This window comes from Geotrypetes seraphini, chromosome 16 (assembly GCF_902459505.1).
Source record: "Geotrypetes seraphini chromosome 16, aGeoSer1.1, whole genome shotgun sequence".
Classification (NCBI taxonomy): Eukaryota; Metazoa; Chordata; class Amphibia; order Gymnophiona; family Dermophiidae; genus Geotrypetes; species Geotrypetes seraphini.
In genome coordinates this window covers 45,931,556-45,957,758 of record NC_047099.1, presented here as the reverse complement: position 1 = coordinate 45,957,758, position 26,203 = coordinate 45,931,556, and the positions used below count along the sequence as shown (strand labels likewise).

At 47.1% G+C, this 26,203-nt stretch overlaps 1 protein-coding gene across 1 annotated transcript; it reads left to right on the top strand.

Moving 5' to 3' along the window:
* Positions 1-1,199: 1,199 nt before the first annotated feature.
* LOC117349815 (adenylate kinase isoenzyme 1) lies at positions 1,200-25,810 on the top strand. Its single transcript, XM_033923410.1, has 5 exons — positions 1,200-1,284; positions 5,086-5,285; positions 5,503-5,619; positions 25,302-25,493; positions 25,657-25,810. The coding sequence occupies exons 1-5, from the start codon at positions 1,200-1,202 to the stop codon at positions 25,723-25,725; spliced, it is 663 nt and encodes a 220-aa protein (XP_033779301.1). The 3' UTR covers positions 25,726-25,810.
* The last annotated feature ends 393 nt before the right edge of the window (positions 25,811-26,203 follow it).

The following is a 26,203-nucleotide window of genomic DNA, read 5'->3' as shown; positions in this document are numbered from 1 at the left end:
ATAAACAAATCATTGAGCAGCTCTGATGCATTTACTGAAGCTAGATCATCCAATTATCTACATAAAGCAATTAGGCAGGAGGGTGAATGACCTCCAAGTGTAAAACGATTAGACAAGATAGTGATAGGGGTGCCATGAGAGAAGTTGCTGAGGGCAAGGAAAAAGCCCCCAAATCCTGTTGAGAGAAGGCCTTGGGAGCTGAGTTGAGGTCAGTTAAGATGTATACGGAAAGTTTTCCCTGAATCTCAGTTTTGCCTTTGGTATTTATTTTAATCACAAATAGATTATTGTAATATTTACTGTACATAGCTTGCCCCACATGATTATTGAAGAAATTACAAAGTTCATAGAATAGAGCAGTACATCTTATGTTGGCTTTCTAATTCACCTTCCCTTTTACAAAACCTTAGCACCAACCCTGTTACCACCACAGCCAATGCTATAAACCATGCTATGGTTTTGTAAAAAAGGGGGTAAATTACACTGGCTGCCAACTGAGGCAAGGATAATGTTTTAATTTTATTGTACACCATTTATATTTGTACGTGGAGATGTTCCTTGTTACATGTATCCTCTTTCAATTTTTACCAGAAAAGCAGGTTCTATGCATCATGAGAAAGATCATCACTTAATTTTCCCAATCCTAGGAGGAAAAATAATGGAAGATGATTACTTCTACTTTTCCTTAGCAGATCACAAAATTGGAAAATGAAAATTGAAAAAACCCCTATTGTGTCAGTAATTAACTATAAATTGTTGAGGAAGTCTCTGCTTTTGTTAGCTAAGCAGTATATAAAGTATTTTAATAAACATAAGCTTACTTGTCTCAAAAGTGTGTGCTGAATAACGAGACGGTGGTTTCAAACGTTATGATTTTTTGATAAGTTGTATTTTCAAATGATGTAATTTTGGATGACTGTTCCTTTTCTTGTTATGCGAGCCACACTTACAAGATATTTGCAGTTTATAAATAGACATGTAATGTAAAATCTGGATATATTTGGAGGAACTAAGTGATGATGTGACCTCATTAGGCCAGCGAGTGAAAAACGCCGAGACCAAATATAGATGAGCAGGATGAGGAACTGATGGGAATATATAAAAGTTTCCAATCCCTCGATCATTTCTAGCAGAGATTGGAGAACAAAATCAAGAACCTAGAAAACAGGCCAGGGAGACTCAGCTTGTGAATTAAAGGGATGCCCGAGGTGGATAGCTACAAAGATTGCATAATCCCAGCCAAGAGAACTGGCAGCACAATCCCAGCTGAATATGCAGATGAGAGTTAGATAGTTCACTTAGACAGGTCACCATGAATGCTGGAGTTCCCACAAGCCTAATCTCTCAAGGGACATCATTTGCATGCAGGATTTCCACTAAAAATGCCACACAGGATATGCTAATTTCTTTCCCATTACACTAAGGAAACAAAGATCTCCAATACATTGTGGCTAGACTGAGAAGTTAAAAACATCAAGTATATGTGGCTTTTCTTCTTTGGGATTGTTTTTAAAGTAAAGGCAAGAGTTTGAGCAGAAGCTGGCAAAAGATGGAGATAAGAATAGTGGATACGTTGACAGCAAGGGATGATGACTGTCATGAGAATCAGCAAAATGGGAGAATATCCAAAGAGGGTTGAAGACCAATGTAGACTGGTCAAGAGGACAACCAGACTCTAGCAAACAAAAGGACAGGAGTGTCGAAATGGAGTAGAGTAGGAAGTAAATAGGTAGAACATACATAATTCCCTTGAATTGTTAACCTCTATCTTTCATCTCTGTTAAATTCATTCAATTTGTACTATCTTTAATCTTTGTAAACCGCATAGAACTTCTCAGTCCTGCGGTATATCAGCTGTTATTATTATTAATTTAACAAATTTGAATCGTTTGGTGTCATCTGCAATTTTAAAAAGGGGACACTAACTGCATTAGTACGTGCTAAATGCTAAAGATGCCCGTTATATAGAGAAAGCGGAGAGGGACAGATTCTTCAAACTTTCAAAAACTACAAGAACGAGAGGGCATTCAGAAAAGTTAAGAGGGGACAGATTCAGAGCCAATGCTAGGAAGTTCTTCTTCATCCAAAGGGTGGTGGACACCTGGAATGCGCTTCCAGAGGGTGTGATAGGACAGAGTACAGTATTGGGGTTCAAGAAGGGATTGGATGATTTCCTGAAGGAAAAGGGGATAGAAGATTACTATATAGGTCCTGGACCTGATGGGCCGCCGCGTGATGGACCTCTGGTCTAACCCAGTAGAGGCAATGCTTATGCTCTTATATTCCCCCCTTAAAAAATCATCTCACTTGTCATTCCCATTTCCAGATCATTTATAAATATGTTAAAAAGCACTGATCCCCTGTGGCACTCCACTATTCATCATCCTCCATTGAGAGAAATGGCCATGAAACCCTATTCTCCGTTTTCTTTCTTTTAGCCAGTTCCAAATCCAGAACAGAAAGGGACTTTGTTGAAACTGCTTTCAAAAAATCTAGATACACTACATCAACTGCCTGACCTTTAGCTATACTTAATGTTGCTAAACAGGTTGAAAAGGTGATGGTGAAAGCTAGAAGGATGCTAGGGTGCATAGAGAGAGGTATGGCCAGAAGGAAAAAGGATTTTGATGCCCTGTATAAGACTCTGGCAAGACCTCATTTAGATTATTGTGTACAATTCTGGAGTCCACACCGTCTAAAAGATATAAACAGGATGGGATTAGTCCAGAGGAAGGCTACTAAAATGGTCAGTGGTCTTCGTCATAAGGTATAGAGGGACAGACATAAAGATTCTATATGTAGTATACTTTGCAGGAAAGGGGAGATATGATAGAAACGTTTAAATGCCTATGTGGTTTATTGAATAGATACACATGCCTCACATCACCCCTTTCTGCAAAAAGTATTTCCTTAGATTACTCCTGAGCCTATCACCTCTTAACTTCATCTCATGCCCTCTCACTCTAGTCTCCTTGCAGTTGAAAGAGTTATGCCTCCTGTCTCTTTCAACTGAAAGGGTGGTGGATGCATGGAATAGTCTCATAGTAGAGGTGGTGGAGATAAAAATTGTGTCTGAATTCAAGAGTATATGACAGGCACATGGAATCTCTTAGGTATATAATGGATGCTGCAGATGGGCAGACTGGATGGGCCATTTGGTCTTTATCTGCCGTCACATTTCTCTGTTAAAGTTTACATGCACTACCTTCAATCTAGCTCATGCATATTATTTGTGGGCATCCTGAAAAGCTGATTGGCTAGCTGTATACAGAGGACATAGAGAATGATATGGTGACAAAATTCATCATCACCCCTGTGGATAACCATGGGAAACCACCCCGTGTTATTCTTTTGTGTCTCTCAACCTCAGTCCTTCTACGCCAGCATTCCTCAATGCAAGGCTTGAGGGTCAGCGGCTGGAAACCATCCCATGTCATTCTTTAGCGTCTCTCTCAGCCTCAGTCCTTCTACACCAGCATTCTTCAATGCAAGGCTTGAGGGTCAGAGGCTGGAAACCATCCCATGCCATTCTTTAGCATCTCTCTAACCTCAGTCCTTCTACACCAGCATTCTTCAATGCAAGGCTTGAGAGTCAGTGGCTGGAAACCATCCCATGCCATTCTTTAGCATCTCTCTAACCTCAGTCCTTCTACACCAGCATTCTTCAATGCAAGGCTTGAGGGTCAGCGGCTGGAAACCATCCCATGTCATTCTTTAGCATCTCTCTAACCTCAGTCCTTCTACACCAGCATTCTTCAATGCAAGGCTTGAGAGTCAGTGGCTGGAAACCATCCCATGCCATTCTTTAGCATCTCTCTAACCTCAGTCCTTCTACACCAGCATTCTTCAATGCAAGGCTTGAGGGTCAGCGGCTGGAAACCATCCCATGTCATTCTTTAGCATCTTTCTAACCTCAGTCCTTCTACACCAGCATTCTTCAATGCAAGGCTTGAGAGTCAGTGGCTGGAAACCATCCCATGCCATTCTTTAGCGTCTCTCTCAGCCTCAGTCCTTCTACACCAGCATTCTTCAATGCAAGGCTGGAGGGCCAGTGGCTGGGTCCGATTCTTCCCTTTCCCCTTAAAGAATGACATGGAGATGGGAAAGGGTTGACAGAGGAAGGCAGTGATTGTGCCTATGCTTCAGGTACAGCTGCAATGCATTTCTCATAAAGCATCCGAAGAACCTCCATCAAACAACTGAGGCAAATTGGCAGATCTCTACAGGCTACCTAAAAATTAGGCACCAAGATGCTGTGCACTGTGAATTTGACATTAGTAATAGAATACTAGTCTTAACATTTACACACCTACATTTAGGCAAGGCTGGTGTAAATTTCTGCAACTGTAAATTGCCAATTAACTCCAATTACCACCAATAATTGGTTTTTAGAGGTAATTAGCAGCCAATTTATGAATACTGGACATGTAACTATAGGTATTTCTACCATCTGCACACAAGATTATAGAATTAGGGTGTTAGTGCTTTGTAAGATTTTGCTCCAGGTGCCTTTTTAATTCACTAACCAACTGGCATTTAAGACTCTTTTAGGATTATACAGTACGTCTACTATCAGTAATGTTCTTGTTCTATTTGATTTATGCATTTTTATGACACTTGTGGAGAAGAGCAACTGAGCATCCATTCAGATTAGCAAACTGAGGCCCAAAAAGCACCGTCATATGTGCCCAGAAAGCCTTTCAGGTTTTCCTGGGCTTTGGGATAATAGATGGTCCATTTGTTGATGAAAAAAGGAGCTCTCTTGAGCTAAGGCAGATTTGAAGAATATCAGGGGTGCAAACAGATGAAAAGATACATTGAGGTGAAATTTGCTCTCTAGGTTAAGGTGGGGGCATTAATTTGCTCTCTAGGATGGAGGGTAGATTAGGGGTGGTAATAAATTTGCTCTTGCAGATAATAGATCCAGGTGGCAGTGAACCAAGAACAACTCGGAACGTGGGGTGTGTGTTAGATTTAAAGGGCCAATCGGAAACCAATCTTCAGGCAGTAGCAGCTTAGAAGAACCATTCTTTGCTGGAAATCAGATATATTACACTTTTTTTGCTTTCAATATTTCTCATACAGAAAAACTTAGAGCTCAACCTGTCATCCTTATTCTGGGAGGTCCTGGAACAGGGAGAAACACGCAGTGCGAGAAGATTGTCACTAAGTATGGCTTCACTCACTTATGCATTGGGGACCTGTTGCGAGTTGAGGCGACCTACTGCACTCCCCGAGGGCGTCAGATTAGGGACACCATGCAGAAGGGCGATAATGTGTCCCTGGTGAGTACATGGTTCCCATAAAAATAAAGCCCAGGAGTGAAACAAAGCTCCAAGTCTGTTAGTAAATGTGGAGAGAGATGAACAAAGAAAAGAGATAGACAACTGTAGACTGTGATAGAAGGGAATGGGGGGAGCCATTATGGATTTTTTCCATACTGTGCTTAAAAATATTCTCTCTCTTTATTTTCACACTTCTCCTTCCATCCTCTGCCGCTAGGATATTGTCATGGAGCTGCTTAGAAACAACATGCTAGCGAAGCTGGATACAGCCAAAGGCTTTTTGATTGATGGCTTCCCACGAGATGTTGCTCAGGCAGAAGAATTTGAGAAACTGGTGAGTTGAAGCCTATGAACTGGGGGGCTGGTAGTCACAAGTTAGATATGTGGGGGACAGGTACTTCTTAGGTGAGAGGCAACTTTTAGACAGGAAAAGGCCCTACTCCAGCTTAACTGGCCAGCTTCAAGGTGACTGGCTATACCATAGAGGAACCAGTTTAAAACGGCTTTGGTACAGTAAGCTGTTGCAAAGAGGAGGTCGCTAAGGGATTCCTACTCGTTGCTATTTTCCTTTTGGCAAAAATAAATGTGAACACACCAGCTGCAGGTGAGACCCTGTTTCTTAGACAAACAATACTGCTGTAATTAGTTTTCAAGATCAATTCTCCTCCATGTCAAACTTTGCTCAGACAAATGAGAATTACAATGGAGAAATTAGGTTCTCACCTGCTAATTTTCTCTAGACCAGCACAGAACGGATGGTTTACGTCCCTCTAGAGACTGAGACATTGACTTCTGGCTGTAGTACAAGTGGGCTGTGCAGTCCCATCTACAATCAGTCTGACGAACAGCCAAGCAGGAACCAACTAAGAACTAGAAAACACCAACTGCACTCCCAGAAGGAGAATACCAAGTAACACTGTTGGATACTGATTAGAATAAGAACCTTCAAAAATGTCCCCACAGCTCGCCAGCTAGCCAGACGAACCAAAACACCGCTGCTCTTATTCAACTCCCAATAACCCCAACAAAAGATACCGCAGAAAAAACTACTCTTCATGAAAAGACAATGACAAAAACAACAGGGTGGAGGAATGTGCCAGTCTGGAGGGACTGAAAGAAAGAAAATTAATAGACAAGAACCTAATTTCTCCTTTTTATCGTCCCTCTAGACCAGACATGTCAAACTCTGGCCCTTTGGCCCACCAGACAATTAAAAAATTTAACTTAAGTTGGTCTGCCAGCAGACAGAGTGCAATTTGGGAAGGGCTGCAGTGCCTCCTGCTCTTACATTCTGCTAATTTTGGCAGCCTGCAGAGAGGATTGCTGTAGGTGTAGCGATCCTTGCAGCTGCCGTCGTCCTGAGCAGTACGTTCCCTCTGCCACGATCCTGCCCCTGATGTCAGAGGAGGGGTGTGATCACGGCAGAGGGAACGTGGTGCTCAGGATGATGTCAGCCTACAAGGATCGCTACAGCACCAGTGATCTTCTCTGCAGGCTGCCAAAATTAGCTGAAGGTAAGACCTTGACTTTTCACAACCTATGAGGGATAGGCCTTTTTCTATATTGGATGTCTCAAAGACTTAGATGGCTCTTATATGGGCAAAAATAGAGCAACCATTCCTAAATTAGACTCATCTGGTAAAATGAATTTTTTTTTAACCTAATAGCAAAAATTTTTCACTATTCATATGCATTGTGTTTGGAAATCAAGTTGTTAGTGTGGCTAAAACAGAGGAGAGAGATAGTGGACAATGGGATTTAGGGAGGGAAGAACAGAAAGGGAGAGAGAAGTTGGACACAAGGGATGATGTAGGAGGGGGGACAGAGATACGGGATAGGAGGGTAGTTGGAAAAAGATTGCAAGTCTTTTTTATTTATTTTGTTTACATCACAGAGCCAGCGTGGGTTTGGAGAGGTTGTAACCCTATACTTCTACTAAGACTAAGGGGTCCTTTTATTAAGGTGCGCATTTAGCGCACGCTAAATCGGTTAGCGTACCTTAATAAAAGGACCCCTAAGTATCTTAATAAAAAATTTGGCCCGCAACTTAGCCTATGTTTTAGCTTTCAGCCCCTTATGCAATTGAGTTTGACACCACTGCTCTAGACCAACATAGAACGGGTGGGACATGCCAAAACAGTACCCATCATGGGTGAGACCTCTGAAAGGCTGCCACCAGAACACGCTCACTGAATACCGCATCCCAACATGCCTGATCATTCATACGGTAGTGGTGAACAAAGGAATAGAGAGAAGACCAAACTGTAGCTTTACAGATATCCACCAGAGGCACATGAGAACTCTCAGCCCAAGAGGCTGCCTGTTCCGAGTGGAATGAGTTTTGAGAAATTCTGGAACATGTTTCTTCTGAAGAAGGTATGCTGAAGCGATAGCCTCCTTGATCCAGCAAGCAATCATAGCTTTAGAAGTACCATTCCCCTTATGAGGACCCGTGAGGAGGACAGACGATCTGGCAACAAAACTCCTGGGTCCATTGAACGTAAGCACGAAGGACCCTTGCGTAACTGCCTCTGCTCCAAAGAGCCCTCCTGACTATCCAAGACTGGAAGGGAAACTGGTTGACATGAAAAGGAGTAATGACCTTAGGAAGAAAATAGGAAACTGCCATAGCACAAACTGCTCTGCTCCCTCAAGAACTCCAGGAAGGGAGACCTACATGAAAAGGCCTGCAGTTCAGAAATGCATCTCGCAGAAGTAATGGCCACCAGGAACACAGCCTTAAGGGTAAGGTCCTTCAACGTGCAGGAGCCGAGAGGCTCAAAAGGAGGACGAACAAACACGGAAAGAACCAGATTGAGATCCCAGGATGGAACCAAAGGACAACCTGGAGGTTGGAGCAATTTCACTGTTCTCAAGAATTGAATCACAGAGATGAGGCTAAACGCCGACCATGCAACAGACTGCGAAAAGACGACAAAGCTGCAATCTGAACCCTAAGGGAGGACCAGGCAAGGCCCCTCTCCAGGCCATCCTGCAAAAACTCCAAGATATAAGGCAAAGATGCACAAAGGGGAACCATGCTAAAAGTGGAACATCTCTCCTCAGATGCCAAATGCGCAAATAAGCCCAAGAAGTGGAAAGTCCCTGAGAACCCAAGAGAGTCGAGATCACCTTAGCAGAATAACCTTTCTTACTTAAGTGTTCCCTTTCAAGAGCCAAGCCGTAAGACAAAAGGGAACCGGATCGAACATGGGAATAGACCTGAGTCAGAAGGTTGAGTGAGAGGGCGGAGGAAGAGGATTTGCCTTGAGAAGACGCACCAGATCTGCGTACCACGGGCGCCTGGACCAGTCTGGAGCCACCAGGATCAAGTGGCCTACATGCCGAGCAATGCGAAGGATTCTGCCCACCAGAGGCCATGGAAGAAAGACATACTGCTGTATGAAGGCCAAGCCTGCACCAAAGCATAGAGTCCCTCAGCCTGATAATCCCTGTGCCGACTGAAGAACTTCGGCGCTTTGGCATTAACACTCGTCGCCATGAGGTCCATGACCAGCCGACTCCATGACTAGATAATCAATTTGAAGGCTTCCAGACCCAGACACCAGTCCGTTGAGATCCAGAACATGTCAACTGAGGAAGTCTGCCTGACGATGGACATAAGCTGTGGCATTATCCAAGAGAACCCGGACCAACTTGCCTTCCAGCAATGACTGGAAAGCTGCTAAATGCAAACCAAATGGCCCTGGTCCCCAGAACACTGATCAACCAGCAGCCCTACACCGAGTGACCGAGACACTGTGCTCCCCACCCGAGAAGACTGACATCCGTGAGAAGTACCGTCCACTGGGGCTGATCCAGATTCACTCCCTGCACCAGATTGGAAGACTATAGCCACCAGTGCAGGCTGCGATGAACCAACCCCCGAAGAACTGAAGAGTCCAGATCGTGAAATTGTGGAGACCACCGCCGAAGCAGAGCATACCGAAGAGGACACATGCGAGTCTGAGCTCACCTGACCACATCTAGGGAGGCCACCATCGGCCCCAAAACCTGCAGAAAATCCTGCGCCCAAGGCCAACGATAATCCAACAGAGAGCACCTGGGCCTCAGGAAGGCTCTCTCCAGGCTGTTGGAGAACCCCAAGATACTCCAAGCGCTGAAACAGCGACAACCGGCTCTTGGAAAGGTTGACAACCCAGCACAGCGACTAAAGAAACTCCACAACCCGAGCCGTGACCCAGGAGTTTTCCTGAAAGGACTTTGCTCAAATCAACCAATCCAGGTAGGGATGCACTAGAATGCCCTCCTTGCACAAGGCCACTGCCATCACCATAATCTTAGTGAAAGTCTGCAGAGCCGTAAGGAAGCACACAAAACTGATAGTGAATTAAGAACATAAGAATTGCTGCTGCTGGGTCAGCCCAGTGGTCCATCGTGCCCAGCGGTCCACTCGCGCGGCAGCCCTTAGGTCAAAGACCAGTGCCCTATTTGAGTCTAGCCTTACCTGCATACATTCTGGTTCAGCAAGAACGTATCTAACTTTTTCTTGAATCTCTAGAGGGTGCTTTCCCCTCTAACAGCCTCTGGCAGAGCATTCCAGATTTCTACCACTCTCTGGGTGAAGAAGAACTTCCTTACGTTTGTACAGAATCTATCCCCTTTTAACATTAGAGAGTGCCCTCTCGTTCTTTCCACCTTGGAGAGGTTGAACAATCTCTCTTTCTCTACGAGGTCAATTCCCTTCAATATCTTGAATGTTTCAATCATGTCCCCTCTGTCTCCTTTTTTCAAGGGAGAAGAGGCCCAGTTTCTCTAGCCTCTCATTGTACGGCAACTCCTCCAGTCCCTTAACCATTTTTGTCACTCTTCTCTGGACCCTTTTGAGTAGTACTATGTCTTTTTTCATGTACGGCAACCAGTGTTGGACGTAGTATTCCAGGTGGGGGCACACCATGGCCCGGTACAGCGGCATGATAACCTCAGATCTGTTTGTGATCCCCTTCTTGATAATTTCTAGCATTCTGTTCACCCTTTTCGCCACCGCCACACAGTGCACCAATGGCTTCATGGACTTGTCTACAAGTACTCCCAAGTCCCTTTCCTGGGGGCTCTCTCCGAGTATAGCACTGGACATCCTGTATTCGTGCATATGATTTTTGTTACTGACATGCATCACCTTGCACATATCCACGTTGAACCTCATTTGCCATTTCACGGCCCATTCCTCGAATGTCTCATTGTAGGTCTTCGCAATCCTTCTGTGTCTTCACTACTCTGAATAACTTTGTATCGTCCTAAAATTTAATCACCTCATTGGTCGTACCAATTTCCAAGTCGTTTATAAATATGTTGAAGAGCATGGGCCCGAGCACCGAACCCTGCTGATGGGAGGCCCGAATCGGAACATACAGATAGGCCCTCCAGTCAGGTTACATAGAAACATAGAGTATGACGGCAGAAGGTTGAGAGAAGTTAGAAATTCCCCAGGCTGAACAGCGAGAATAAGGGACCACAGGGGTTCCATGCAAAAAGACGAAACTCGGAGAACCCAGTTCACACCTTTCAGATACAAAATGGGACGAGAAGACCCCTCTTTCTTCGGCACCATGAAGTAAATTGAGCACCTGTCTGTGCGAATCTCCCAAGGAGGAACTGGGACCACCACTTTGCAGCATCTAATGAAATGCCCCCATCTCCCAAGATGCCTGACGAGAAGAGAGGAAATGGTCTGGTAAAACGCGAGAGCATGGTTGATCCGAATCACCTCCAGGACCCACTGATCTGTCATGATCTTGGTCCACCCCCGGAAATAATCCCTCAAATGGCTGCCTACTGGAACCGGGGGAAGGACTTGAACCAAGTCATTGAGCTGGACGTGCGGAACTGGAGCCACCAGTAGAGTCATAACCCCCTGGGCAAACTCTCCGAAAGGACTGCATACGCTGAAAGAAGCGTTCTCTAGAAGGGAAAGAAATGAGCCATGGCCAGGACGATACCAATGAAAATCATGCAGACGCCCATGGCTGATGCCTCTCCATGACACCTGGCGGGGAAGGTCCTCCAGGGCCTGAACCAGCTTATCCAACTCCTCCCTGAAAAAGAAGGAACCCCGAAAGGGAAACTTACTGAGCTCAGCCTTAGAGGCCGCATCTGCCGACCAACCCCAAAGCCACAGGGCACGAGTCGCCAATTCTGAGGGCCATGGATTTGGCCGATGCCCATAATAAATCGTACATGGCATCGGAAAGATAAGAAGCCTCAAGCTCAATTTTAGCCACCTCCTGATCCAAGGACCAGTTATCAGACTCCCAGTCAAGAACATGCTCAGACCACCAGACACAAGCCCACAGCAAATCAGCCACGTCAAAACTCTACTTAAGGAGAGACTCCATATTACGGTCCTGTGAGTCTCTTAAGACCGAACAGCCTTCAACAGGCACAGTATGTCTACGTGTGATAGCCGAGACCACCACATCAACCACAGGAGGCATAAAGGTAACCCTATCCCCATCAGGAATGGGATCGAACCTGGTCATGCCCTGCGCAATTGGAAGGCAACGTCCAGAGTCTTCCATTGTGTGTGCACTATATCCCGAATATCCTGATGCATAGGAAAAGAATGGGAGGCCAACCGGATCCCCCGAAGTAGAGGATCCACAACACGATGGAGGAACCTTAGCTTCCTCCTCAAATTGCAAAAAAAGACACTTAAAGAAGCAGCTCCTGCAGCTCTTCCTGGTGAAAAATGCGCACAAAAGAAGCATCCTCGCCATCTGGCATCTCAGAGAAACAACTGTCTGTATCATCCCCTCAAGAGGATCAACCCAAAAATCCAAGTTCTCATCAGGTCAAACTGTCAGAAAAGGAAAAAAAAAACTTCATCCCAAGAAACCTGTGCCTGGTTGGACGAAGACCGGGGGAGGGGGGGGTATGGACAGGAGCAGACGCTGAGGGGAGCTCAATGGAGACAGACGTCGAAAGCAAAGACCCCCCCGAAGGAAGAAGCAGGACCCCCCAGCCACCTGCAAGTAAGTCTTGTTCATGGCTAAAACAAAATCAAGGGCAACACCCCCACCCCCCCCAGTGGCAACGAAGAACTCACTGAATTAGCAGGAGAAACACTTTGTACCTGTTCCTCTCTAAAACAGGAGGGAGGCCATCTGAGGCAAAATGGTGCAGCTTCCTGCCCAAAACGCCCACCAATAAAATCTCCCCCCCCCCCGAGGCCTGTAGCGGCAAAGAGGCCTAAACAGACCCTGCTGCTAAAGCAGAACTCCAGGCAACAGCTGCTGTAGCGAAAAGGAATCCTCAGCACTATCAGCAGTAAGGAAAACCTTATTTCCCTGACTGTCAACGGCTGGGGAAATCCCTGTGTGGGCGGTAGGGGAAGCCTGGCTTCCCCACTGCCTACAGCCAACGAATGGCACTCGAAGCCAGTGAGGATTCCCCCTCGCAGCAGCCAGAGCACTTTGTGCATACGCCGGCCTTTTTCACCACTCGTCAGGCACACAATGAGCACTTTTTCTACTTCTTTAAAATGCTCATTGCAAACTGCTACAAGGAAAACACAAAACTGCCGGTAACAATAAAATTCAATTAAAGCTAATTAAAAGCTTCCCTTCAGACCAGCACTGCCTCAGAATGTTCCCCCCCCCAGTACAACTTTAATGAACAAATGAGCAGACCCCACAGGCTCTCATAGCTATATGCCTTGCCTGGAACTGTGGAAAGGCTTACAGCTGAGACACCTCAAAGAAAAAAATTTGGGAGGTGGGGGCAAATGGGGGGACGGACTCAACTAGTCCAGCGTGGCACCCCCAAAAGGGTCCTCCAAGCTCTATCTAGCACCCACAAACAGGGACAAAAAAGGCCACTAATCAGATCCAACAGGTCTTAACTAACCAAAGGAAAGACTGCACAGGCTTAGCACCTCCTGGAGATTAAGAACAGAATGATTGTAGATGGGACTGCACAGCCCACTTGTCTCCATCTGCTGGCAGAGGAGTGTAAACACATCCATTCTGTGCCAGTCTGGAGAGACACTAAAGAAATCAAAAATTTATAACATTTGTCTGTTAAGTAAGGCAGAGGTCCAGGAAGAAGCATGGTATGGGGAAAGCATATGCTAAATGTACCCAGGTAGAGAAATTTCAATAAAATATGAACTAGTGTAGAAACAGATGTGCTGCACCAACTGAGTTACAAAAACAAAACCTCCTAGCTGAAGAGAAAGTTAGGTCTTACCTGCTAATTTTTTTCCGTTTAGGCCCTCCAAACCAGTACAACACTCCTACAAGAACATTTGACTTCTGAGAAACCTATAAGCATGTTGTGTAGTCCCAGCCAGTCAGTATTTCCATACCAAAGGCAGATAACCAAAAACTAAACTGCTACAAAATTCCTACTTCCTTTGCCATTGTGCTAATCTAACTTTGGGGATTTCCCTTTATAGATTTCAGATGCACAGCGTTTTTGATGTGAGCCTTTATGAGAGTCCCATGAGGGGCTGGTACCTTAAGGAGCCTGTGGGTCGTGAATGATCAGACGTTCCTGCAGTTAACCATTCCAGTACCAAATCTCAGCCCTTTGGACCTGCACAATTCAGTTTCATATTGAAAGTATAGAATTTTTCATTGTTAAATAGTTCAGCTTTTCCTTGTAAAAGACGCAGTGTGGAAAAGTTAATACATAAGAAGGAGAAATTAGGTTCTTACCTGCTAATTTACTTTCTTTTAGCTTCTCCAGACCAGAAGAGGTTAATCTTTACAAATGGGTATATATCCAATCATGACCAGCAGGTGGAGACTGAAAACAAAACTGTGGGACAGTATATACTATACTCCCTTCTCTATTTACCTCAGTCTGCCGAATAGCCAAGCAGAACCAAGAACTGGAAAACAGAAAGAAAGCAATACTCCGAACAGGAGTAACAACTAACATACCCAAATGCTGTTGGAAAATGCAGAGGAGAAATACCCGAAGGAAAATGTCCCCACAGCTCGCCAGCTAAGCCAGCCGAGCCACAGCCGCTGTTCTTTAATTCTCCCCGGCCCTAGAAAAATACTAGAACCCGCAGCAAAAAACAAAAACTGCCCGCGAAACAGCCCCAACAACAACAACAACAACAGACAGGGTGGGGACCTCTACTGGTCTGGAGAAGCTAAAAGAAAGTAAATTAGCAGGTAAGAACCTAATTTTTCCTTCTTTAGCACTCTCCAGACCAGTAGAGGTTAATCTTTACAAATGGGACGTACCAAAGCAGTCCCTCTCACGGGCGGGACCCCCGCAGAGCTGATACCAGAACACGCTCACCGAACACCGCGTCCTGACGCGCCTGAACATCTACCCGATAATGTCTAACAAAGGAATGCAAGGAGGACCAAACTGCAGCCTTACAAATATCCACTGGAGGCACGAGCGACGACTCAGCCCAAGAAGCTGCCTGACCTCGAGTGGAATGAGCCTTGAGAAACTCCGGAACAGGCTTCTGTCTCAGAAGATAAGCGGAAGCAATCGTCTTCTTGATCCAGCGCGCAATAGTAGCCTTAGAAGCGCCAGCCCCCCGACGAGGACCCGCCAGAAGGACAAAGAGATGATCGGATTTCCGGACTTCCTGGGTCCGCTGCACATAAGAGCAAAGGACCCGACCGACATCCAACTTGCGCAGCTGCCGTTGCTCAGAAGAGCCCTCCCGACTACCCAAGACTGGGAGGACCACCGATTGATTGACATGAAAAGGAGAAACTACTTTCGGCAGAAAGGAAGGAACAGGCCGCAAGACAACCCGCTCCCTAGAAAACTCCAAGAAGGGAGCCCTACAAGAGAAAGCCTGTAGCTCAGAAACACGCCTAGCGGAAGTAATGGCCACCAAAAAGACCGTCTTCAGAGTAAGGTCTTTCAAAGAACAGCCATCCAACGGCTCGAAAGGCGGGCACACCAAAACAGAGAGAACCAGATTGAGATCCCAAGAGGGAACAGAGAGCCGTAGGGGAGGCCTGAGCAACTTGGCCGCCCGCAAAAAGCGAATCACATCAGGAATGGCCGACAAATGCTGACCTGTCACCAACCCTCGAAAAGCCAACAGAGCCGCAAGTTGAACCCGGAGAGAAGACCAAGCCAGGCCTCTATCCAGGCCATCCTGCAAGAAACTCTAGAATGGTAGGCAGGGAAGCGCGAAAAGAGACCATTCCCCGTGCCCGGCACCACCCCTCAAAAAGCCGCCAAACCCGCACATAAGCCCGAGAGGTAGAAAGCCTCCGGGACCCCAAGAGCGTAGAGATCACCTTATCTGAATATCCCTTCTTACTAAGGCGATCCCTTTCAAGAGCCAAGCCGTAAGACAGAAGAGAGACAGGTCGAACATGGGAATGGGACCCTGCGTCAGAAAATCGTCCAAGAGAGGCAGAGGAAGAGGATCCGCCACCAGAGGCCTCACCAGATCCGCATACCACGGACGTCGAGGGCAATCCGGAGCCACCAGAACCACCAGACCCGGATGGTGAACAATGCGAAGAAGTACTCTGCCCACTAATGGCCAAGGAGGGAACACATACAACAGCCCCTCCGTTGGCCACGGTTGGACCAGAGCATCCAGACCCTCGGCCAGACTGTCCCTGCGATGACTGAAGAAGCGGGGCACTTTGGCGTTGCCACTCGTGGCCATCAGGTCCATCAGGGGCTGCCCCCAAGCCTGCACTATCAACTGAAATGCCACGGAGCCGAGACACCACTCTCCTGGATCCAAGAAGTGACGACTAAGGAAGTCCACCTGAACATTTTCTACCCCGGCTATGTGAGAGGCCAAGAGGTCCAGAAGATGGGATTCCGCCCAAAGCAGGAGCCGAGCAACCTCCTGCGCCACCTGAGTGCGCTTGGTGCCCCCCTGACGATTGACATAAGCCACCGCCGTGGCATTGTCCGACAGGACTGTGACCGTCTTGCCCAACAAAAGGGAGCGGAAAGCTAATAGCGCCAGACGGACCGCTCTGGTCTCCAACACGTTGATCAACCAGGAGGCCTCCTCCGTGGACCAGGTGCCCTGAGCTGAGTGGCCCAGACACTGAGCCCCCTAACCGAGGAGACCTGCATCTGTAAGGAGCACCGTCCACTGCGGGAGATCCAGACCCACCCCCTGAACCAGGTGAGGGGTCTGGAGCCACCAATGAAGACTGCAGCGCGCCAAGCCTCGCAGGGGGACAGGAACCTCCAAACCGTGCCTCTGGGGTGACCACCTCTGGAGCAGAGCATACTGAAGATGACGCATGTGGGCCCGCGCCCACCTCACCACGTCCAGGGACGCCGCCATCAACCCCAAGACTTGGAGGAAATCTCGCGCCCGAGGACACTGGGACGCCAAATGCAGGCGAATCTGAGATTGCAATTTTCTCACCCGGGCCCCTGGAAGGAAGACCGTCCCCAAGGAGGTGTCGAACAGAACCCCAAGGTACTCCAGACGCTGAGCCGGTACCAACCGACTCTTGGAAAGGTTGACCACCCAGCCCAGCGACCGGAGAAACTCCACCACCCGAGCCGTATCCCGGGAGCTCTCCTGCAACGACTTCGCCCAAATCAACCAGTCGTCCAGGAAGGGGTGCACCAGAATGCCCTCCGAGCGCAAGGCCGCCGCGACGACCACCATCACCTTGGTGAACATCCGGGGAGCCGTGGCCAGACCAAAGGGAAGCGCACAGAACTGATAGTGTCGACCCAAGATCGCAAAGCGAAGGAAGCGCTGATGAGAGGCCCGAATGGGAACATGCAAGTAGGCCTCCGTCAGATCGAGAGAAGTGAGAAACTCCCCCGGCTGAACCGCCAGAATGACCGACCGCAGAGTTTCCATGCGAAAAGAGGGAATCTTGAGAGCCCTGTTGACCCCCTTCAAATCCAGGATGAGCCGAAAGGTCCCCTCCTTCTTGGGCACCACAAAGTAAATGGAGTACCTGCCGGTGCCCCACTCCAGAGGGGGCACTGGAACAACTGCCTTGAGATCTAGCAAGCGCTGAAGGGTCTGGCGAAAAGCCTGCGTCTTCCAAGGAGTCTGACATGGAGAGGCTAGGAAAAGGTCCGGCAGAGAGCGGGTGAACTCCAGGGCATAACCGTCCCGCACCACCTCCAGGACCCACTGATCGGACCTGATCTCGGCCCATTTGGGGAAAAAGTCGCTCAGCCGGGCCCCCACCGGAACCAAAGGGGGCGCCGGCAAGGAGTCATTGTGCAGGACGGGAAGGGGGGAACCGGCGGAGGGATTCCCTGTCCCCCAACGGGCCCCCCCGAAAGGGCTGCATGCACTGGAAGAACTGACCCCGGGAAAACCCTGGAGCCGGGAAAGAAGCAGCCCCACGCCCAGGGCGATACTTGCGAAACTCCCGCAAATGCCCCCGGGCAGTGCCACCCCGAGACGCAGGGCGGGCACGGTCCTCAGGCAGACGGGGCACCTTTGAGTTCGTCAGAGTCTGAAGCAACTTATCTAATTCCTCCCCAAACAAAAAAGACCCCCGGAAGGGAAATTTAATAAGCTTAGCTTTGGACGCAGCATCCGCCAACCAAGCGCACAGCCACAAAATACGCCGCGCGGCCACGCCAAAGGCCATAGACTTAGCCGAGATCCGCACCAAGTCATAAAGAGCATCTGAGAGGAACGATGCAGCCATCTCAATCTTCGCCACCTCCTGATCCACCAAAGACCAGTCATCAGACTCCTGATCCAGGACACGCTCAGCCCACCGAAACACGGCGCGAGCCACCAGCCCCCCACAAATAGCCGCCAGGACCCCAAAGGCAGAGACCTGAAAATTTTGCTTAAGAATGTTCTCCAACTTGCGCTCCTCAGAGTCACGCAAGGCAGAACCGCCCTCAACAGGCACGGTATGCCGCTTAGAAATCGCCGAGACCACCGCGTCTACGACTGGTGATGTTAAAGTAGCCTGATCCCCCTCTGGGATGGGATACAAACGAGCCATGACGCGCGCCAAACGAAACGGCGCCTCCGGCGTTTTCCACTGTTCCAGTACAATATCCCGAATATCCTGATGCATGGGAAAAGAGCGGGAACGTTACGGATCCCCCGAAGCAGAGGGTCCCCCACATGCGGAGTCTCTGGCGGCGCATCCTCAAAACGCAACACCGAAGAAACCTGTTGAATCAGGTCCAGTAGCTCATCTCTCTGAAAAAGGCGCACCACGGACGCCTCTTCGCCGGAGGACGGGAAACCCGACAACCCGCCGCCAGCGGCCGTCCCTTCGAGAGGGTCCTGGAAATCCTCAAAAGGGTCCAGCTCCTCATCCAAACTGACACGCTCCTCAGACCATAAATCCTCGTCCCAAGACACCCGCGGACGCTTGGACAAGGGAGGAGGAGGAGGGGACGCCACAACAGACGAGAGAGGCAAAGCCGCAGGGAGCGCGGAGGAAACCCCACTCCCCGAAACCCCCTGGGCGCATCCGGGACCCCCAGCCGCCTGAAAATAGGCTCTGCACAAAGAAAAAAAGAAATCAGGGGAAAACCTCCCCGAGGGTCCCAAGGGACTCCCTGCCACAGCAGGGGACCCAGCAGAAACCTGCCCCTGTTTTTCCAATATAGGGGGAAGGTCACTTGAGGTGGAAGACAAAATGGAGGGGCCAGACTGTGAAAATGGCGACTTTCCCGCCAAAAATGCTCCCTCCATAGCCTGTAGCGGCTGAGAAGCCTGAACAGTCCCAGCCGCTAAAACAGGCAAGTCGGCATCAGCTGTCAAAAAATCAGCTGAGAGGGAATCCTTCGGGGAATCCCTCCGTGGGCGGTTGGGGAAGACCGGGCTTCCCCACTGCTCCCAGCCGACTCGCAAGGCACCATCGGCGGGGAGCTCTGGGCGCCTGCAGCCGCTGCCGACGGAGCTCCACCACCTCACCGGCCCAAACCACCGAGTTCAGGCCGGCCGCGAGTGTCTCGCGGCTGGACCAAATTGTGTCCCACTCCCCCGGAGAAGGGCACAATTGCTCCATACGCGACCTAGCTATAAAAAAGTGCCGGTTAGATGAAAAAATACAGTTTTCTTAAAGGGAAACAACCCTCCAGACCAGCACTACCTGAGGATTTTTTTTTTTTTTTTTTTACAGAACAGACTCCACAGGCTCTTGAAGCAATATGCCTTGCTTGATTTAGGGGGCAAGGCTTACTGCTGAGGCTCCTCTAGAAAAATGTGGGGAGGTGGAGGAAGTGGGGGGAGGGACCCCGCTCGAGACCCGCCGGGTTTGACACCCCCGAGGTCGGACGGACCCCCAAACAGGGCCCGCCCAAGCTCCGTCCGGCCAAAAACAGGGACTAGAAACTCCCTAAACAAATTCCAACAGCCCTACCAAGGGAGATGGGTACAGATCACTCAACACCTGCTGGAGACTGAAAGAAGACTGAGGTAAAAAGAGAAGGGAGTATATTATATACTGTCCCACAGTTTTGTTTTCAGTCTCCACCTGCTGGTCATGATTGGATATATACCCATTTGTAAAGATTAACCTCTACTGGTCTGGAAAGTGCTAAAGAACTTGAGTTGCCATACTGAGGCAGCCCGAAGGTCCAACCCAGGTCATAAGTACCTGGTAAGATCCCAAGGAGAAAAAGATTTTATGTTGCTTATTCTAGGAATAAGCCGTGGATTTCCCAAACCCATTTTAATAATGGCTTATGGACTTCCATTTTAGGAAATTAGTCAAACCTTTTTTAAACCCTGCTATGCTAACTGCTTTTACCACATTCTCCAGCAACAGATTACAGAGTAAAGAAAGGCAGGGATAGACTCAATTGCTGTTGCTATTCTGTAAAAAGCTAGGGAGAACACATCAGACTACGCCGCTTGCAGAAAAGCTTAACCATGAGTGTCTGCATTTGACTCAATGGAAAAGGGAAAAAGGAACACAAGACACCAGAGAAAGGCTTGAATATAAATAGATATGCAATTTTTGACCAAAAATATGTTTATATTCAAGTATTCACAGTACATGAAATTAAAGGGTCTTGGATTTGATATACTGCCTTTGTGGATACAACAAAGTAGTTTACATAACTTTGCAAGTATGTTTTCTGTCCCTAGTGGGCTCACAATCTGGGTCTTGTACCTGGAGCAAGGAGAAATTAGGTTCTTACCTGCTAATTTTCTTTCTGTTAGCCTGTAGACTGGTATAGTCCTTACAAGTGGGTTATATACCTCACTGCTACCAGCAGGTGCAGACTGAGAACAAACTTGTATATCAAGATAAACTCCCCCTTAGCAATCCAGTCTGACGAATAGCCAAGCAGAACCTAGGAGAGACTTCAACTGAAAACAGTAAAACACACTCCGAACAGGAATGGAAAAAACAACAAACATCCGTAAACAACTGTTGGAACTTGTGTATGACTTAATCCTGGTATAGAAAACATCCCCACAGCTTACCAGGTGAGCCATAACCGCTGTTCTTATTTCTCCCCGGCCCTAGAAAAATACTAGAACCCACAGAAAACACAAAATCTGCATGCGAGCAAAACACAAAGACAGATAGGGTGGGGGACTATACCAGTCTACAGGCTAACATTTCTCTCCTTATCTAGGTCAAAAATGTTGTTTTGAGTATATGTGGAATATGTCTGTAGTTGAGCATCCATAAAACGGTTCTCTTTTTTAATCAAACAGTAGGAATTAATTATAAAAGTTATCTTCCAGCTGTGTCGGTACTCTTCTCCCTGAACTACACCTCCCCTAAGAATGGGTTTTGGAATGGTCTGTAGAGCCTAAAGAAAAGAAAATTAGCAGGTAAGACCTAATTTCTGATTCTGTAGCAGCCCTCCAGACTAGTCCAGATGCTTAGGAATGTAGGGTGAGACCCTAGCAGGCCCAAGCCAAATCTCTCATTGCATCCTATTTGGCCTACACAGCTATCCAGGAACCTAAAGAGGACCAAACTACTGGCTAACAAATATCCTGGAGTGGACTGAGATTTCACTACTACTACTATAAGAACATAAGAATTGCCGCTCTTAGGTCAGACCAGTGCCCTATTACGAGTACAGCCTTACTTGCGCATGTTCTGTTCCAGTAGGAACTTATCAAACCTTGGCTTGAATCCCTAAAGGGAGTTATCCCCTATAGCAGCCTCAGAAAGAGCGTTCCAGTTGTCTACCACTCTCTGGGTGAAGAAAAACTTCCTTACATTAGTTCTAACTTTCCTTCTTATTAATTTCATGTTTTTTTTAAAATTGTAAACCGGTCAGATATTTGTTTTATGATCGGGATATCAAAAATCAATAAACTTGAAACTTACAGAATCTTTTCCCTTCTAACTTCAGCGAGTGCCCTCTCGTTCTCTTCACCTTGGAGAGGGTGAACAGTCTCTCTTTCTCTACTAAGTCAATTCCCTTCAATATCTTGAATGTTTCAATCATGTCCCCTCTCAGTCTTCTCAAGAGAGACGAGGCCCAGTTTCTCTAGCCTCTTATTGTACAGCAGCTCCCCTAGTCCCTTAACCATTTTTATCGCTCTTCTCTGGACCCAGTATTCCAGATGAGGGCATACCATGGTCCGGTATAAAGGCATGATAACCTTTTCAGATCTGTTTGTGATCCCCTTCTTAATCATTCCTAGCATTCTGTTAGCCCTTTTCGCCGCTGCCGCACATTGAGCGGACGGTTTCATTGACTTGTCTACAAGTACTCCCAAGTCTCTTTCCTGGGGGCTCTCTCCAAGTATAGCTGCATCCTCTATTCATGCATATGATTTTTGTTACTGACATGCATCACCTTATCCACGTTGAACCTCATTTGCTATTTCGCGGCCCATTCCTCGAGCATATTTAGGTCTCTTTGTAGGTCTTCGCAATCCTTCTGTGTCCTCACTACTCTGAATAACTTTGCATCATCCGCGAATTTAATCACGTCACTCATCGTGCCAAGTTCTAGGTCGTTTATAAATATGTTGAAAAGCACAGGCCCAAGCACCAAACCCTGCAGCATTCCACTCGTGACGCTTTTCCAATAGTATTGTCCATTCATCATTTTTATAGTGCTGTACACGGTCCCTGCTCACTCTGCCCATTAACCCTGTAAGGAAATGTACTTTAAGAGTCTCCAGAACCAAATGGCCTTTGAAAATAATTGCTGAAATGATGGCCTTCAATCAATCAGGCTTAAGTTGCCTTAGACAGTGTTGCTCCAAAAGCATGTGATCTGAAGGCTGAAACTCTATAATCATAGAACTCTTGACATACAAACAAACAATGCAACCATTGTCGTTCTCCATTCCCTTTTGAACTAGTTCACAGGAAAACCTGAAACTACCTTGGGAAGTACAACTAACTTTCTGTGGAAATACTAGAGAGTGCTCACTACAAGACAAGGTTTGCAATTCTAAAATTCTCCTAGGCAAAAAATCGGTGATCAAGGCAACTTTCTTCAAGCTGACATCCTTATGCAGACTCTCTCAATGGCTCAAAGGGAGACTGAGCCAAACCAAACAGACAAAAAAAAATTCATGTCCCACTGCAGAACAAGAACAGCTACTCCAAGTAACCTCAATAAATAGGGATGGGAAGCCAAAGCTTTCCCAAGAACCAGCTTCTGATAGCAAGTGCACTTGAGATATGCTAAATCCAGTCTCTATCCAAACCAAAGTTTCAGAATCTCTGCAATAAAAGGTCAGAGAGACATATTCTCAAAAAAGTGCCACACTAACATAAGCCAAAGAGCCAAAGCTCTTGACTTCAGCAAAGTAGTTATAACCTTGGTAGGATATCCTCTTTTTTAATTCTTTATTCATTTAAAAATAAACTTTCAATAAGTGCAACAAAGATACAATCACTATACACTTTAACATCATTTACTTGCCCATCAAAGACTAATTCACATCAAATAACCCCCCTCCCTTATAGCCATCATTGGAACTTTAGCATAAGATAACATTAAGTATCCCCACCCTAGATGTTTATGAACAAAAGGGAAAAGAAAAATTAATAATCAATCTGTACAAGGTAGGATATCCTCTTTGTAACCAAGTTCTCTTACCAGGCCAGCTTCTGAACAGGACTTTGCACTAAGAAAGATCTTCTGTTAAAAGAAAACATAGAAACATGACGGCAGATAAAGGCCAAATGGCCCATCCACAGCATCCACTATCTCCTCCTCTCCCTAAGAAATCCCATGTGCCTATCCCACGCTTTCTTGAATTCAGACACAGTCTCTGTCTCCAATACCTCTTCTGGGAGGCTGTTCCACACATTTACCACCCTTTCTGAAAAAAAGGCTACTCCTGAGCCTCTCACCTCTTAACTTCATCCTTTGCCCTATCATTCCAGAGCTTCTTTTCAAATGAGACTCACCTCAAACGCATTTATGCCATGTAGGTATTTAAATGTCTCTATCATATCTCCCCTCTCCTGCCTTTCCTCCAAAGTATACATATTGAAATCTTTAAGTCTGTCCCCATATGCCTTATGACGAAGACCCCTGACCATTTTAGTAGCCTTTCTCTGACCTGATGCACCAAATCCCTCTATCAGTCTCCAAAGTCAGTCTAGGGCCACCAGACATGGCACTCTATCCTTTGAGTGATTGGAACCACTAGTAGCCATGGAGAAATCAAGTATATGCTGTGGCCACTGCTGAATCAGAATCTATTCCTTCTATCCCCTCCTGTGGCTGAAGAACAAGGGAACCTGTGCTTTTACCAACGCTGCCATTAAATCCATCAGTGACTGGCCCCAAAGTACACACAATGTTGTCAAAGACCTTCTGATCCAGAGTAGACTCCATTCTTCTGAATTTAAGGTATCTGTTTAGAAAATCCACCTGCATGTTATCCTTGCCTGCCATATGAGCTGTGTATATACCTCTCCTAGAATTTACATGTATGAAACGAGATCTGCTGCCTCCATCACTGCTTGACTCCTTTGTCATTTCCTGATCTACTCTACCCTGACCAGCCCAAGGCCTAGTCCAGTGCGTCAGGTTTTCAGTATATCCACTATGAAAATGCATGAGATTTACATACAATGGAGGCAATGTATGCAAAATCAATCTTTTGCTTATTCAATGTGGATATCCTGAAAACCTGACCAAGACACTGGACCACGCAATGCTTTTTCAGACCAGCAAAACAAACTCTTGCTACTAGACCCCCCCCCCCCCCCGTGTCACTGAAGCTGATGTGGCTACTGCCTCTGTGGCTCCTTCATTTGCCTCTCCCTCTGATGAGGCTAAAGCCACTCTGTACCAGCTGCTATGCACTCATACTTTGCCATCTCAATGGTTTGCAAAAACACAGCCATCCCCCTGCTGCACCCTGTTAATGCAGGAGGGACTTGGCCAACCCAAATTTAATACCCCCAAGGACTTGTGCTCCACTAGCCGAAAGGCTCCAAAACAAAAAACGACAGCAATGATGGCTAAAGTATTTTTTTTTTTTTTTTAATTACTTAACTGAAAATTGAACCAAATGTTTGTGTCCCCAGAAGTCAGGAGCTCTCAGCCTCCATCTGCTGGTAAGAGTGTAAAACTCAAGTGTCTGGACTGGTCTAGAGAGCTGCTAAGAAACATTCCCTTAACCTGCTCATACCAAAGAGGGAGATTAGCAGAAGAGAAAAAGTTAGAACACAAAGCAGAGGACAGGGAAGCCAGAAGATGGGAAAATGGGGCACTTGGGAAAGAAGGAAGTGATGGGAGGGAATGGTACTGCTTTTATATCACAGTACAAGCACATGCAGCTGGGTGCACTGGTGAAATAAGCAGAACAGAAGGATGGAGAAAAATAGAGGGGGCTATGTGGCACTCTGACCAAGGTCTATCTCACTTGGGGGGGGGGGCAGGTGTGTCAGTATGAAATACAGGTACTTTAATGTGGGCACTTATCCCCATTTGTGATGTAAGGAAGCATGGCACCGGGGATGGGGGTGGGCTCTGGAGACATCTTGAACTCTTTGTATAGAATACCAAGTTCCTTATAAATCATTCATCTGCCCTAAACTTCCCCATGAAAGTGACATCCCTGTATAGGAATCCCTTAAAGCCCTTGGTGCTCTAACACTGCCTCCCCTCCCCTTCATCTGACACCAGGTGGGCCTCCCTAAGGTTGTGATTATGTATGAATGCTCACCAGAGACCATGGTAGCACGCCTCCTGATCCGGGGACAGACCAGCCACAGATTTGATGACAACGAGGAGACTATCAAGAAGCGTATGGATGGGTACTTCAAACTGAAAGAGTCTATCGTCAACTATTACCAAAACAAGAAACTGCTTCGAAAGGTGCGTAGTAGATGGAGAATGTTTTCCAGCTGCAGTGCCTCCAACCACCTCTCCAGCTTCCTTCCACCAATCCCATTTTCTTGCAACCCTAGCCTTTTCTCTCCCTAGCACCCCTTCATCTTGGCATAGTATAACACATCTGACCAAGATATCTATTTTGCAGATTCTGGGCGAGGAGTCCCGAGAAGATGTATTCCTGAAGACTTGTGCTGTGCTCGATTCCCTGGAATAAACTACTAGAAGCTGGGTCCTCCCTAGAGCCAGGGGCTTGGCTTCCGAATACAGATTGTAAAACTGACTGACTCTGTGCTGGTGCTATGTGGCGATCCAGGGGGGGGGGGGAGCGGGGAGACTGGGGCCATCACATCACAGGGAGCTCATTAATAATCCACAGGGAGCTGTATATTGAGGGGAGGATAAATCAGAAAAAGTGTACAGTCAAGCCAACTAGCATCAGAAGGCCCAGTTTCTGCTCCTTGCCGTATATGATGAGCATGAAGATAGAAGCTGTGTCTCCGTGAATGCAGCAGCAGCAGCATTCAAAGGAAATCTTGCTTTGGACAGCTTGTTTCCTCTATAGCCCCTCATCCGTCCACCTTTTGCAGGAAGTGATATAACCTTGAACCAGGCAATGAAGTCCAAGACAGCAACCACAGTATAAAAAGGATTATCATGTCTTAGTCTGAAAAATATCCCAGGCCAAAATGAGA

Excerpts from the sequence above, each read along its gene's own strand:
- LOC117349815 (XM_033923410.1), top strand. The coding sequence starts at position 1,200 with ATGCCCGAGGTGGATAGCTACAAAGATTGCATAATCCCAGCCAAGAGA. Across the intron at positions 5,286-5,502 it reads AGGGCGATAATGTGTCCCTG|GATATTGTCATGGAGCTGCT; the intron begins GTGAGTACATGG and ends CTCTGCCGCTAG. Across the intron at positions 5,620-25,301 it reads CAGAAGAATTTGAGAAACTG|GTGGGCCTCCCTAAGGTTGT; the intron begins GTGAGTTGAAGC and ends ATCTGACACCAG.